Source organism: Tiliqua scincoides, chromosome 5 (genome assembly GCF_035046505.1).
Source record: "Tiliqua scincoides isolate rTilSci1 chromosome 5, rTilSci1.hap2, whole genome shotgun sequence".
Taxonomy (NCBI): Eukaryota; Metazoa; Chordata; class Lepidosauria; order Squamata; family Scincidae; genus Tiliqua; species Tiliqua scincoides.
Genome location: NC_089825.1, coordinates 134,608,760 through 134,620,629, shown reverse-complemented (window position 1 = coordinate 134,620,629; position 11,870 = coordinate 134,608,760). Strand labels below are relative to the sequence as shown.

At 43.6% G+C, this 11,870-nt stretch overlaps 1 protein-coding gene across 1 annotated transcript; it reads left to right on the top strand.

Annotated features, from left to right (window-relative positions):
• The first annotated feature begins 1,235 nt into the window (after positions 1–1,235).
• Positions 1,236–9,021, top strand: LOC136653692 (vomeronasal type-2 receptor 26-like). Its single transcript, XM_066630575.1, has 3 exons — positions 1,236–1,514; positions 6,643–6,769; positions 8,120–9,021. The coding sequence occupies exons 1-3, from the start codon at positions 1,236–1,238 to the stop codon at positions 9,019–9,021; spliced, it is 1,308 nt and encodes a 435-aa protein (XP_066486672.1).
• The last annotated feature ends 2,849 nt before the right edge of the window (positions 9,022–11,870 follow it).

Below are 11,870 nucleotides of genomic sequence, written 5' to 3'. Positions count from 1 at the left end.
TTTTCTGTTATATAAATTAGATTTTGGCTGCAATTCTATCCACACTTACCTGGGAGTAAGCCCCCTTGACTATACTGGGACTAAATCTGAGTAGGCATTCATAGGATTAGGCTTCCAGTTGATGTCATCTCTTCCAAGAGCACAGAAACCGGGCTATCCCGGATGGAGGATTCTTTGGCCTGCCTGAAAGTAACCAGACTAAGGGCTCAATCCTGTCCAACTTTCCAGTGCCAATGCAAGTGTAATGCAACCCCAAGGCAAGGAAACAAATGTTCCCTAACATTGAGGACGCTTTCATGACTATCCCCACACTGCAGGATGCAGTGCATGCCCTGTTTGCATGGCTGCATCAGTGCTAGAAAGTAAATAGGATTGGGCCCTAAACGACATAGCTCAGAGAGCACCTCAGGCATAAAATCCCCATTTTAAAATGTTCCACAGAGAAAGCACTATAGCTGAGAATCTTTCTTCCCAATTTTTGGACCGCAAGGAGAGGCTGCAATAGATTGGATAGCTTGGACATTCCTGATATTCTGCAGGAATGTGGTTTGATGTTCAGATATCATTCAGGATGGTTAAGCATCAAAACAACCATACTCTTTAAGGAGAATCTTTCTGTTACTGACCATATCAGGAGCCTCCATGAGGCTTCCGTGTGGTCCTAGAGGTGCACAAGTTTCCGTGCCCAGGGCATTTGCCCCTTTCACTTCATGGCAGGTTCGCCATTGACAAATGAAAATTTTATCCAGTTGGATTTCTGATTTGGTTCACAAGCTTGGAAAAGTGCCATCCATTCGGAATAGATGGTTCTATATTATCATTCTGTGTGCTTGTGTGTGCACTGATAAATTTCAAATATTATTTAGATTGCAGACTGGGCTGTGCCTCACTTCAGAAATATCGTTCATGTAAACAGTAATACCTGCTCTTTTCAGCAGAGGACAACTATGACAAACTAGATTTCCAGTGGAATCTGTCACAAGTACCTTTACTGGCTCGACAAGCACCTGTTGGAGTGCTGTAAGAGGATTTTCTGCCTAAGGCAGGGGTTTGGACTAGATGACCTATTAGGCACCTTCCAACTCTAGGATTCTATGATTTTTATCCGCATTTCACTACCAAGCAGCTCAAACTCTTAGAGCCTGGGAGGGCCAGTTAGTTGCTAAAATGTATTCAGACACTGTTGGATTCTACTTAAAACTGTCAGACACTTCCTTTGCAGAATGATAACAAAGATGTACCAGCACATCCTGGCCTTGGCTTTTGCCATAGATGAGATCAATGAAAACTCTGAAATCTTGCCCAATATCACTCTGGGATTTCATATCTATGACAGCTACGGTGTGGCAAGGACAACCTACCGCAATATTCTGGGCCTGCTCTTTCAATCATCAAGGTTCATCCCCAACTACAACTGTGGCTCCAAGAAAAATTTAATTGGAGCCGTTGGTGGACTTTACTCTGATATCTCCTCATATATGGCAAACACCTTAGGTCTTTTCAAGATTCCACAGGTAAGAACTGTCCTTGGGAGGGCCACAAACACTTTTCTTCATTTCACATGCAAGTCACTTTTCCCTTCTTTTATGATTAGATCTGTCACCCGGTACTCAGGGCAGGAACATTCTCTTCTGAAAAAATATATGTAGGATTAAAGAGATAAGTGAAATCTAAGAATTTTTCTATTTTGGAGTATATCAGATGGCACAAACATTTCAGCCTTCCCAAATATGTTTTTCCCCCTCAAAAAATAAAAAATAAATAATTGAATTATCTTCTGTAAAAGTGGGACAAAATACACAGTTTTTCTTGAAACAGTTTAAAGACTGGCAAGTACATTTATAATTCAACCCAAGCAGCCATGAGGATTTCTATCTTTAAAAAAAAGTGAGTTAGAAATTAATTTCTAAGCGAGTACATAATATGAATTTCAAATAATCCTATTTCATGCCTAAAGTAACTGGATTCTATTTTTCAAGTTTTCCTATGGCTCATTTGAACCAGAAAAGAAGGACAAGTCCAAATTGCCTTCCTTTTATCGCATGGTCCCCAATGAAGCCCTTCAGTACTGGGGAATTGTCCAGTTATGTCTGCATTTTGGATGGAAATGGGTTGGCCTCCTTGCTATGGATAATGAAGCTGGAGAACATTTCTTACAGATCTTGGAACCCATGCTGTCCCAAAATGGAATTTGTTCAGCCTTCACTGAAAGGCATAAATGGAGAATTCATGCTGTGACAATAACTGAATTTCTCCAAGAACTTGTGAACAATATGCCAGTGTTCCTGGAGAGTAAAGCCAATGCAATTGTTTTCTATGGGGACATTCCAAATATTGTATCATTGACGACCACTATATGCTCTATAAATATGATTCCTCTGGTCATTCCTGGATTTAAACCCCCTGAAGGTAAATTGTGGATTATGACAGCCCAGATTGATTTTACAAGCAACATCTATTACAAGATAGTTAATATTCAGCCATTCCGTGATGCTCTCTTCCATGGTGCTCTTTCCTTCTCAATTCATTCCAATCAGCCTGCTGGATTCACAGACTTTCTTCAGAATATAGACCCTTTGGAGGATAAAAGTAATGGCTTTATGAAGATGTTCTGGGAGCATGCATTTGGCTGTTCGTTCCCAAAACTTGGTGTGCCTCCAAGGAGTAGAAGACAATGTACCGGAGAGGAGGAGCTGGAGAGCCTCCCTGCACCTGTTTTTGAAATGAGCATGACAGGCCACAGCTATAGTATCTATAATGCTGTCTATGCAGTGGCACATGCCTTGCATCACTTGCCTTCCCCCAGAGCCAGATATGAAGAAAGAGGGAATGGAAAAAGACTGCACATGGAGCCCTGGCAGGTAATCCTGTCAATCCAATATTACCATTTTACTGTGAGTCCTCAGGTTCCTGAAAGGTGATAGCTGACTGGTTGTGTTCCCCAAGTTCCCCTGTTTTTTTTTTTTCCTGTGCATTTCTCTGCATTTGGGGGAGTTTACTGTGCCATTCAGATGCTGGGAGCAGCAGGTTTGCAGTCCTCTGTTCTGCAAAACATCATTTTTGTTTCGCTTTTCTCTTCCATTTGAGTCTGAAAGTTTGAATCAGGAATGAACTAGCTGCTTGGCTCATGTTCCTGCCAGTTCTCCTCCGGGAAGGAAAGACTTCGTCGGGTAAACCAGTGACTGTGTTAAAACCTAACACTAAAAGTTCCAAGCTGACAAGAAGGAGTGCTCTCTTTCTTCCAGAAGCCCAAAGCCCATGTAGTGGGCTCTGGGTGGAAGGGACTCACTGAAGATGAGTGAAAATGTTGGATACCTGGATAACCCTGAAAAGGCAGGAATAAGTCTAGCTAGAGATCATCAGTGCTTATGGTTTTTTTTGCCATTTGTAGTCCTTCCACAATGCATTCAGGCCTCTTCAGCCTAGAAAAGAGGCACATGAGAGGGGGCAAGATTGAGGGCCCAATCCTAACCAATTTTGCAGCATTGGCATAGCTGTGCTAGTGGGGCATGTGCTGCATCCTGCAGATGGGGAGCAGTCACGGAGGCCTCCTGAAGGTACGGCAATGTTTGTTCCCTTACCTCAAAGTTGTATTACCCTTATGTCGGTGCTGGGAAGTGAGTTAGGATTGCGCCCAGAGACATACAAAATTATGCCTGGGAAGGACAGAGTGGATAGAGAGATGCTCTTTTCCCTCTCACACAACACCAGAACCAGGGAACATCTGCTAAAATTGAGTGTTGGGAGAGTTAGGACAGACAAAAGAAAATACTTCTTCACTCAGTGTGTAGTTAATCTGTGGAACTCCTTGCCACAGGATGTGGTGACAGCATCTAGCCTAGATGCCTTTAAAAGGGAATTGGACAAATTTCAGGAGGAAAAATCCATCACGGGTTACAAGCCATGATGTGTATGTGCAACCTCCTGATTTTAGAAATGGGTTATGTCAGAATGCCAGATACAAGGGAGGGCACCAGGATTCAGGTCTCTTGCTGTTTTGTGTGCTCCCTGGGCATTTGGTGGGCCACTGTGAGACACAGGAAGCTGAACTAGATGGGCCTATGGCCTGATCCAGCAGGGCTGTTCTTATGTCCTCAGATTTAACTTGCAGCTGGTCCTTATAACATGCAACACAAAGTGCCTCATCACCATCTGCTGGCATAAATTATAAGTGCAGTTGGGAATACCCCTTAGCCAAGTTTATTTCCTCTTTATCTGCTTTTATCCACCATTTCATTTTTCCCTTTTTGGTTAGACTTTTAGTAATTTGTTTACAGTATAAATGAACAGCACTGTGGATTGTCACATCTACTTCCTCTACAAGTGCTAGTATGAGAATGATTTTAATAGAAAACGCAGAGGTTCAATTTTTTTTTCAAAGCGGGGGCTTTGCCCAGCTAGCCCCTCTCTCTAGCCTGATCTCCTGGCTGGTGGCAGAGGTGACATTGTACCAAAGCTTTTCTGCATTCTGCTGAGTGTCCAAGCAGGGGAAAGAGGGGGGCAGGAAAGGCATGAGTGTGCTAACCACTAGGCCCTACTGCCCTGGATCAGCCCATAGATGCTGAGAAGCCCTCCCTCTACCAGGACATGTGGTTCTTTTCAGAAGTTCTCCCAATCAGCATCATAACCAACTCAAGCAATGAATTGGCATAGAATCTGGCTAGGATCTTTCCTTTACATGCTCCCTAAAGAAGCTATGGTCGAATATAACTTGTCAAAGAATAATCTATCAAACCCTTTTCACTCTAAGAAGGAAATTCATATGGGGAATTCAGTTTAGACCAGCTTACTAGGAATATTATTGTAGGTTTTAAACCTGATGCTTTCATGCCTCTTTCCACCCAGCTCCACTCACCTCTTCTGAGGCTCTCGTTCAACAACAGTTGTGGAGAGGAAATTAAGTTCAATGAACATGGAGAATTAGTGGCTGGATTTGATATTACAAACGTGATCACTTTCAGGAATGACTCCTATGTCAGAGTCAAAGTGGGGAGTTTGAATCTTCAAGCTGATTCAGGCATTACATTTGCCATTGATGTGGATGGAATTGAGTGGCCTGACTATTTTATTCAGGTTGGGGAATCTTGTTTTTTTGCAAGATAAATATTTCCTGGCAAAATTTGAAATTTTGTTTTACTATGTGCAGAGAGACACAGGTAGGTGGCAGTGGGTGTCTGGGGGTCCAGTTCCTACTCACCTGTACATTTCCCTGCAGTCCTTAGAGGCACATTTATTCCAAACTTATCATTTTCACCACCACCCCCATAGATGCACCAGCACCAAAACAACAACCGCTGCATCCTAAGGTGGGGGTCAGTTGCAGAGTTCTTCTCTAGGTAAGGGAACAATTGTTCCTTTACTCAGAGGTAAATATCCACAACACAGAGGGGTATATTCAGACCTTCAACATCTATTTTGCTGTCACAATTCTGTACTGACCTGTGTGCAGGATCAGGTCCAGGAAGGGGATGAAGATATCCAATGGGACGATATCTTCCCATCTCCTGCCCCTTCCACCCCTCTACCTCCCAGTTGCCCTCTTTCCATCCCCTCCTGCCTCTCCTGATGTTTTGCTACTTGCACTGACTACTTAGTGGCAGTCAGTGCCAGTGTAAGAAGAGAACCAACACAGCATGGCTTGGTGTAATACGCATAAGATTGGGCCCTGAATTTTGGAAGTGATCAGCTGAATACAGGCTCCCGGAACAGCTTGACAGCCCAAGACTCAAGCAGAAGCCTCACTTTTTATTGTCAGCCCACTCATCCCTACCCACACTATCAAGTTAGCTGTCAAGGAGCCTTGCGTGATCCTTGAAAAGTTCCATGTGTGACTGCATCTTGCTTGTGCAGCACTTTGAACCCTGTGGAGAAAAGCCATCTTCTAGTAGCGAACAAAGTTGTTAAGTGACACAAAAGAAGGATCCCCAGCCCTGCAATGCTCAAAAACAGCATGGTCAGATAAGTGACCCAATCCTACTGGTCCTCTCCCCCGCCAGAATGCATATTTCAGTGACTGGGTGTGTTTTCTGAGCACTGCATATATCAAGGTACTGTAACACACTGCCTAGCTGCCACTGTAAGAAATGAAAGACCAGACCCTCATGCTGGTAGCCACCTCAAGTACCCCAGCACTGGTAAGTTGGTACAGGGGTGGGCGGTGCTCTGGAGTCAGTGGAACAAGGAGGCAAGTGGGCAGAATGGCGTGGAGACGCAAGCAAGGAGTAGAGCAGATCAAGGCCAGGAAAGGGGTGGTGTCAGCAGCAGCACTGCTGCCAAAATCCGATCCCCCTTCCTAGCCTGGATTCATCCTTCTGAGTCCACTCAGACCCGTAACTGGCAAATGTCCAATGAGACTCAAGGGGCAGCAAAGGCCAGGTCAAGGAAACAACTGCTACCTCTCCTTCTTGACCTCAATACACCAGGGCTCCATCCAAGTGTGGAAACTGTTATCATCCTCTAATTGTATTTATGTTTTTGTCATAAATAATTCTGAGAACATTTGACCAAATGTGCCACCTGTGAGCTCAAGGATAGTATTATACACTGTCATCACCCCTCTTCTTAACTGGCACGTCATTTGTACACCAAAACTCCCCAAACATGCTTGGTGTTAATGCTAAAACTTCCTTGATTTAAGGACAGGTGCCACCCTTGTCTCTCTGTAATGATAACTGCCCACCTGGTTCCAGCAGGAAAAGGAAGGAAGGGGAGAAATTTTGCTGCTATGATTGTGCTCCGTGTCCAGAAGGGAAGATCTCAAATCAAACCGGTAAGCTGTGTATAGTTTAGAAATTTGAATTGGATTAATCCTATCTAGTGCCTTTTTTGTAAAAAAATAGGTGCAGGAACTCACAACTTTTTATTTATTTATTTATTTATTTATTTATTTTTAAACCTTTTTTTATACACATACGCGTGCATGCGCACACGCACACGCACACGCACACACACACACACACACACACACACGCACACACACACACGTCCATCCCGTGTGAGCTCCCTGATAGCAAAAGCACTCCTGCCACAGCTGGAGTGAAACACCCCTTTTTTTTTAGGTTGGGAGGTGCTCCATTGTGCTATAGGAAACTCTCTCCATTGGGCTATAGGAAAGCCTGTACAGTAGTTAAAGTGTTCAGAACAAATATATAAGGTCTTGAGCCCAGCTGGTGGCCATCAGTGCCTCAAGTGTTAGTTCCAAACACTTTGAGCCTAAGAGCTCTGGTGCCTCAATGGCTAAATTGCAGGTCTGTGGAGCCAGAGGCTTGGGGTTCAAATCCCTATGAGGAATAATTTTTTTTAGGTGGGAAGGTGCTCCATGGCTGCAAAATATAAAGGTTGGTTGCTAGTTGCCAAAAGGGGGGCCATTTGAGGCTGCAAAACTCCTCAAAGTTCAGTCCCAGGCAGGCTCTTTTTTGACCTTTTTTTTTTTAAGTTCCAGTTAGGACTTAACCCACAGTTAAGCTCCTGGAGTGAGCCCCCTGCTGGAGGCTGTGGGTTACGTCCTACCTGGGACTTTAAAAAAAAAGGTCAAAAAAGAGCCTGCCTGGGACTGAACTTTGAGGAGCTTTGCAGCCTCACACAACATTCGTAGGTGCTCTGAAAGCATTCTGAGTCCTCTGGAGCACCATTAAACAGGGCACTCCGGAGAACTCAGAAGGCTTCCGGAGCACCCTTGAATGCAGCATGGGGCTTCTGCCTGCCCCCAGAATGGCTCTGAGGGGCAGGTGGCAGCAGCAGTGCTGCAGCAGGCACAGCAGTTCCACCACCATGGGGCCCACAGGCATGGCACCTGGGGCTTTTGCCTCCCACCTACCCTCTCCAGGGCTGCCACTGGGTGGGTTGAGGCCAGGAAAAAGGATAGGATATCAGCAAAGATGCTGCAGCTGATAATGCCCCCTTCCCATCCTTGACACACATTCCATCACACCCCGATCTCTACCCTGTTCCTCCCACCCCCCTACCCATTCTTCCCACCAACCACCACCCTTCCAGCAGCACAGCAGGCCCATAAGATTGGGCTGCTAGTGTGTTGAAAGCACTGACACTCTTGGAAGAACAGATCGTCATTCCTGGTAACAATTATAGTAGCTTGAAGGTGGTATGTGTTCTTTTTCAGACATGGATTACTGTATTCCTTGCATGGAAGATCATTACCCAAACAAGCACCAAGATGGATGCATTCCCAAGACACCAACCTTTTTATCTTATGCAGAACCCCTGGGCATGACTTTAGCTGCCTTGGCTCTTTTCTTTGCTGTGATCACAGCTGTGGTGCTGGGAATCTTCATTCAGCAAAGGGACACTCCCATCGTCAAAGCCAACAACCGCAGCCTCACCTATGTTCTTCTCACTTCCCTCCTTCTTTGCTTCCTCTGCTCATTGCTCTTCATCGGAAAGTCTACAAACACAACCTGCCTTCTCCGGCAAACAGCCTTTGGCCTCATCTTCTCTGTTGCTGTTTCGTCTGTCTTGGCCAAAACCATCACAGTGGTGGTGGCATTCATGGCCTCCAAGCCTGGAAACATTTTCCGGAAATGGGTGGGGAAAAGATTGGCACACTTTATTGTCTTATCCTGCACTCTTTTTCAAGTAGGCATTTGTGCTGCTTGGTTGGCTGTTTCTCCTCCATTCCCCGAGCTGGACATGCACTCACAGATTAGAGAAGTTGTGGTGGAATGTAATGAAGGTTCGGCCACCATGTTTTACTTTGTCCTGGGCTACATGGGCTTCCTGGCCTCTGTCAGCTTCAGTGTGGCTTTTCTAGCCAGGAAACTGCCAGACAGTTTCAATGAAGCCAAATTCATTACCTTCAGCATGCTGGTCTTTTGCAGCGTTTGGTTGTCCTTTGTGCCAACCTACCTGAGCACAAGGGGAAAAGCCATGGTGGCTGTAGAGATCTTCTCCATCTTGGCCTCCAGTGCTGGGCTACTAGGCTGCATCTTTTCTCCCAAATGCTACATCATTCTCCTGCGGCCTGATTTGAACAAACGAGAACAGTTAATAAGAAGACAAAAATGAGATATCTGATAATCAGTCTTTTTCCTTCAGTTTCCTGTCTCTGACATATGGAAAGAGCTGGTGTTCTGTCCAAAGGTGAAGCCTGGGATGATTATACATAAGAATCTAATCTACGCACCCCCCCCTCCAACAAAATGACTGTGATTTGTACCTAGAATAAAAACTCTCAGTTTAAACATTGTGAAAATGTACTTATGCCATAGGTTGCATTTTTCTTGGTTTCCTGGCAGAAGCTCAGGGTGAAATTTTGGAATAACAAGAGCTGAACCCAGAGTATCCTATTTTATTGTTAACTTAAAACTATTAAAATAACAATGTTTTACTTTGAATTATTTTATTCATAGTCGTCTTCGAGTCAGGAACAGTGGCTTCAGCATAGAAAGGGGGTATGAATCCCATGGCTAATCATGTCTCAGTGGCTTCCCATCTAGTCCCTGGCATAATACTATCAAACAATTACAGTGCACTGTATAATATTGAAAATTGTGCATCTACATTTTCTCATTTATCCATATTACAACAATTCATTGAGGAAGATCAGGATAATCACTATCTAATTGCAGAGGCCGAACCTGAAAATTAAAAGAAATGGTCTTTTCAAAGGCCAAATACCGAGTTCAGTGGTGATGGAAGAATTTTAACTCTGCCCTTCCCCCAATTGCGCTAACAGAGGATTCCTTTAGAGCAGGGGGTGGGCAGACCCCTGCCTGCGGGCCATTTGTAGCACTTGGGGACCCCAAATCCAGCCCACAGGGATACCCCAGTCTCCAATGAGCCTCTGGTCCACGTTAGCCCATGCTGGCTCCATGCTGGTCGCAAATGCCAGACACAAGTAAGGTCAAATTAGGGTAAGGCCTTTTATAGTCTCCATGTGTTTTTATTGCTTTTCCCTGGGCCTGATTTTAAATGCCCTCCCATTGCCTCTGAACAACTAATGTCTCCATGCGTTTCTGGCTTGGTCTGTATGTTTTCACGGTGCAAGAGGTGTGTGGGAAACAGTGCATAGCTCTCATGTGGTTCTACATGCCTTTGGGCACAATCCTAACCAGGTCTACTCAGAAGTAAGTCCTATTTTGTTCAATGGGGCTTACTCTCAGGAAAGTGTGGTTAGGATTGCAGCCTGTATTATAGTACTCATGTGTATTATAAATAAGCTCAGTCAAATTCATTCATTCATATAAGTTCCATGTCTAATGTATTCATTTATGAAAATGTATGCAAATTTATTCAAATTTGAAATGTAAATTAATTCTTTTCTCCCAGCCCCCCCGACACAGTGTCAGCAAAATGATGTGGCCCTCCTGTCAGAATGTTTGCCTACCCCTGCTTTAGAGCTAAACAGGTTTTATCAAGCAACAGCACACCATGGCTTTGCTTTGAATTGAATTGAAATTTATTATTATATAACCATAGGTCATTTCAATATATGAGAGAACATATTACAATATATACATATAAAAGCACACAATAGCATTGCAACCTACAAAACACGTAAAATTAGGCAAATGATTTTAATACTTAACGTAGGTCAAAACCATAAAATAGAGGATATTTTCGGAATAGTTCAAAAGTGAAAAAAGTTTAAACAATTGTCGGGATCTTGCAAACTAATAAAGAGGACAGAGAAATTTGAGTTTAAGACAACAAAAATTTGGCTCTTATTTTCTTTGCCACAAGGGCAAAGACAGCAACTTTATAAGTGATGTCAGTGTCAGAGTCAGCAAGAAGCCAGCAGATTAAGGCTGAGGTGGATCTCTCTTGGAGCAGAGCAATGATATTAAATAGATATTTTGTTCTAGAAAGCTCATATAAAGGACATTTTAATAGGTAGTGAGAAATATCCTCTATTTCACCTGAGTTGCAAATGCAAGTCCTAAGATGGTAGGTAGTATTTTTATATCTGCCTTCAAGGACCGTAGTCTGCATACACTGAAAGCGCAGGGCAGTAAAGGCTTTGCGCAATGCTGGAACTGTAAGATAGGTTAAATAATTTTCTGATACAAATGATAACTTATACAATGGGAGCCAGGATGAGTAAGTTGAGCTGGAAATATCACACAAGTCACGTCTCATATGGTAAAGTCGAATTTTATCTTTTACCATAGCCTTAACGTTTTTGGATATATAGGAAGGTAAAGTGTCCGTGACTATTTCATATTTCTCCATGATCTGTTTTACTAAAGTTGCCCAGGATAGCCGAGCAGGGTTAATAAGTTGATCTCTGAAGCACATCTTGGGAAGACGGGAGTCATCCATTGCTGCTAATTTATACCAGTACGGAGCTAGCGCAGTATAACAGTGTGCTCCTATCGAAATTAAACCCACTTCCACTCTGAGAAGAGGGGATAAAGTTTGCCGAGGGACATTTAATAATAAACATATAAAAGCATTTTGGGCTGATTCTAATGTAGAGGTTTTTGAGTAGCCCCAGATTTCTGTTCCAAAAATCATTTGGGGGATTATTTTCTTAGCAAAAATCTCTACCGCAGGAGTCACAAGGTTACTTCCTTTAGTTCTCATAAAGTGTAGTAAAGATTGGATTGTATGAGCTACTTTAAGCTTGGCCATATTTAAATGAGGAGACCACTTTGGTCTTATTGTGGTTTATGGACAGTTTTTCCTGTGTACAGAAGGAGCTTAATCTAGACAGTAACCTGCACAGCCCAATAGATGTAGTTGAGAAAAGTGCTATGTCGTCAGCATACAGGAGAATTGGAAGTTTAGTGTCCCCCATCACAGGAGGGAAAAACTCTGGTCCTTGGAGAGCATGTACGATGTCGTTTAGATAAAAATTGAAAAGAAAAGGAGCCAATAGGCAGCCTTGTCGAACTCCCTTTTGTCGGTAGAAA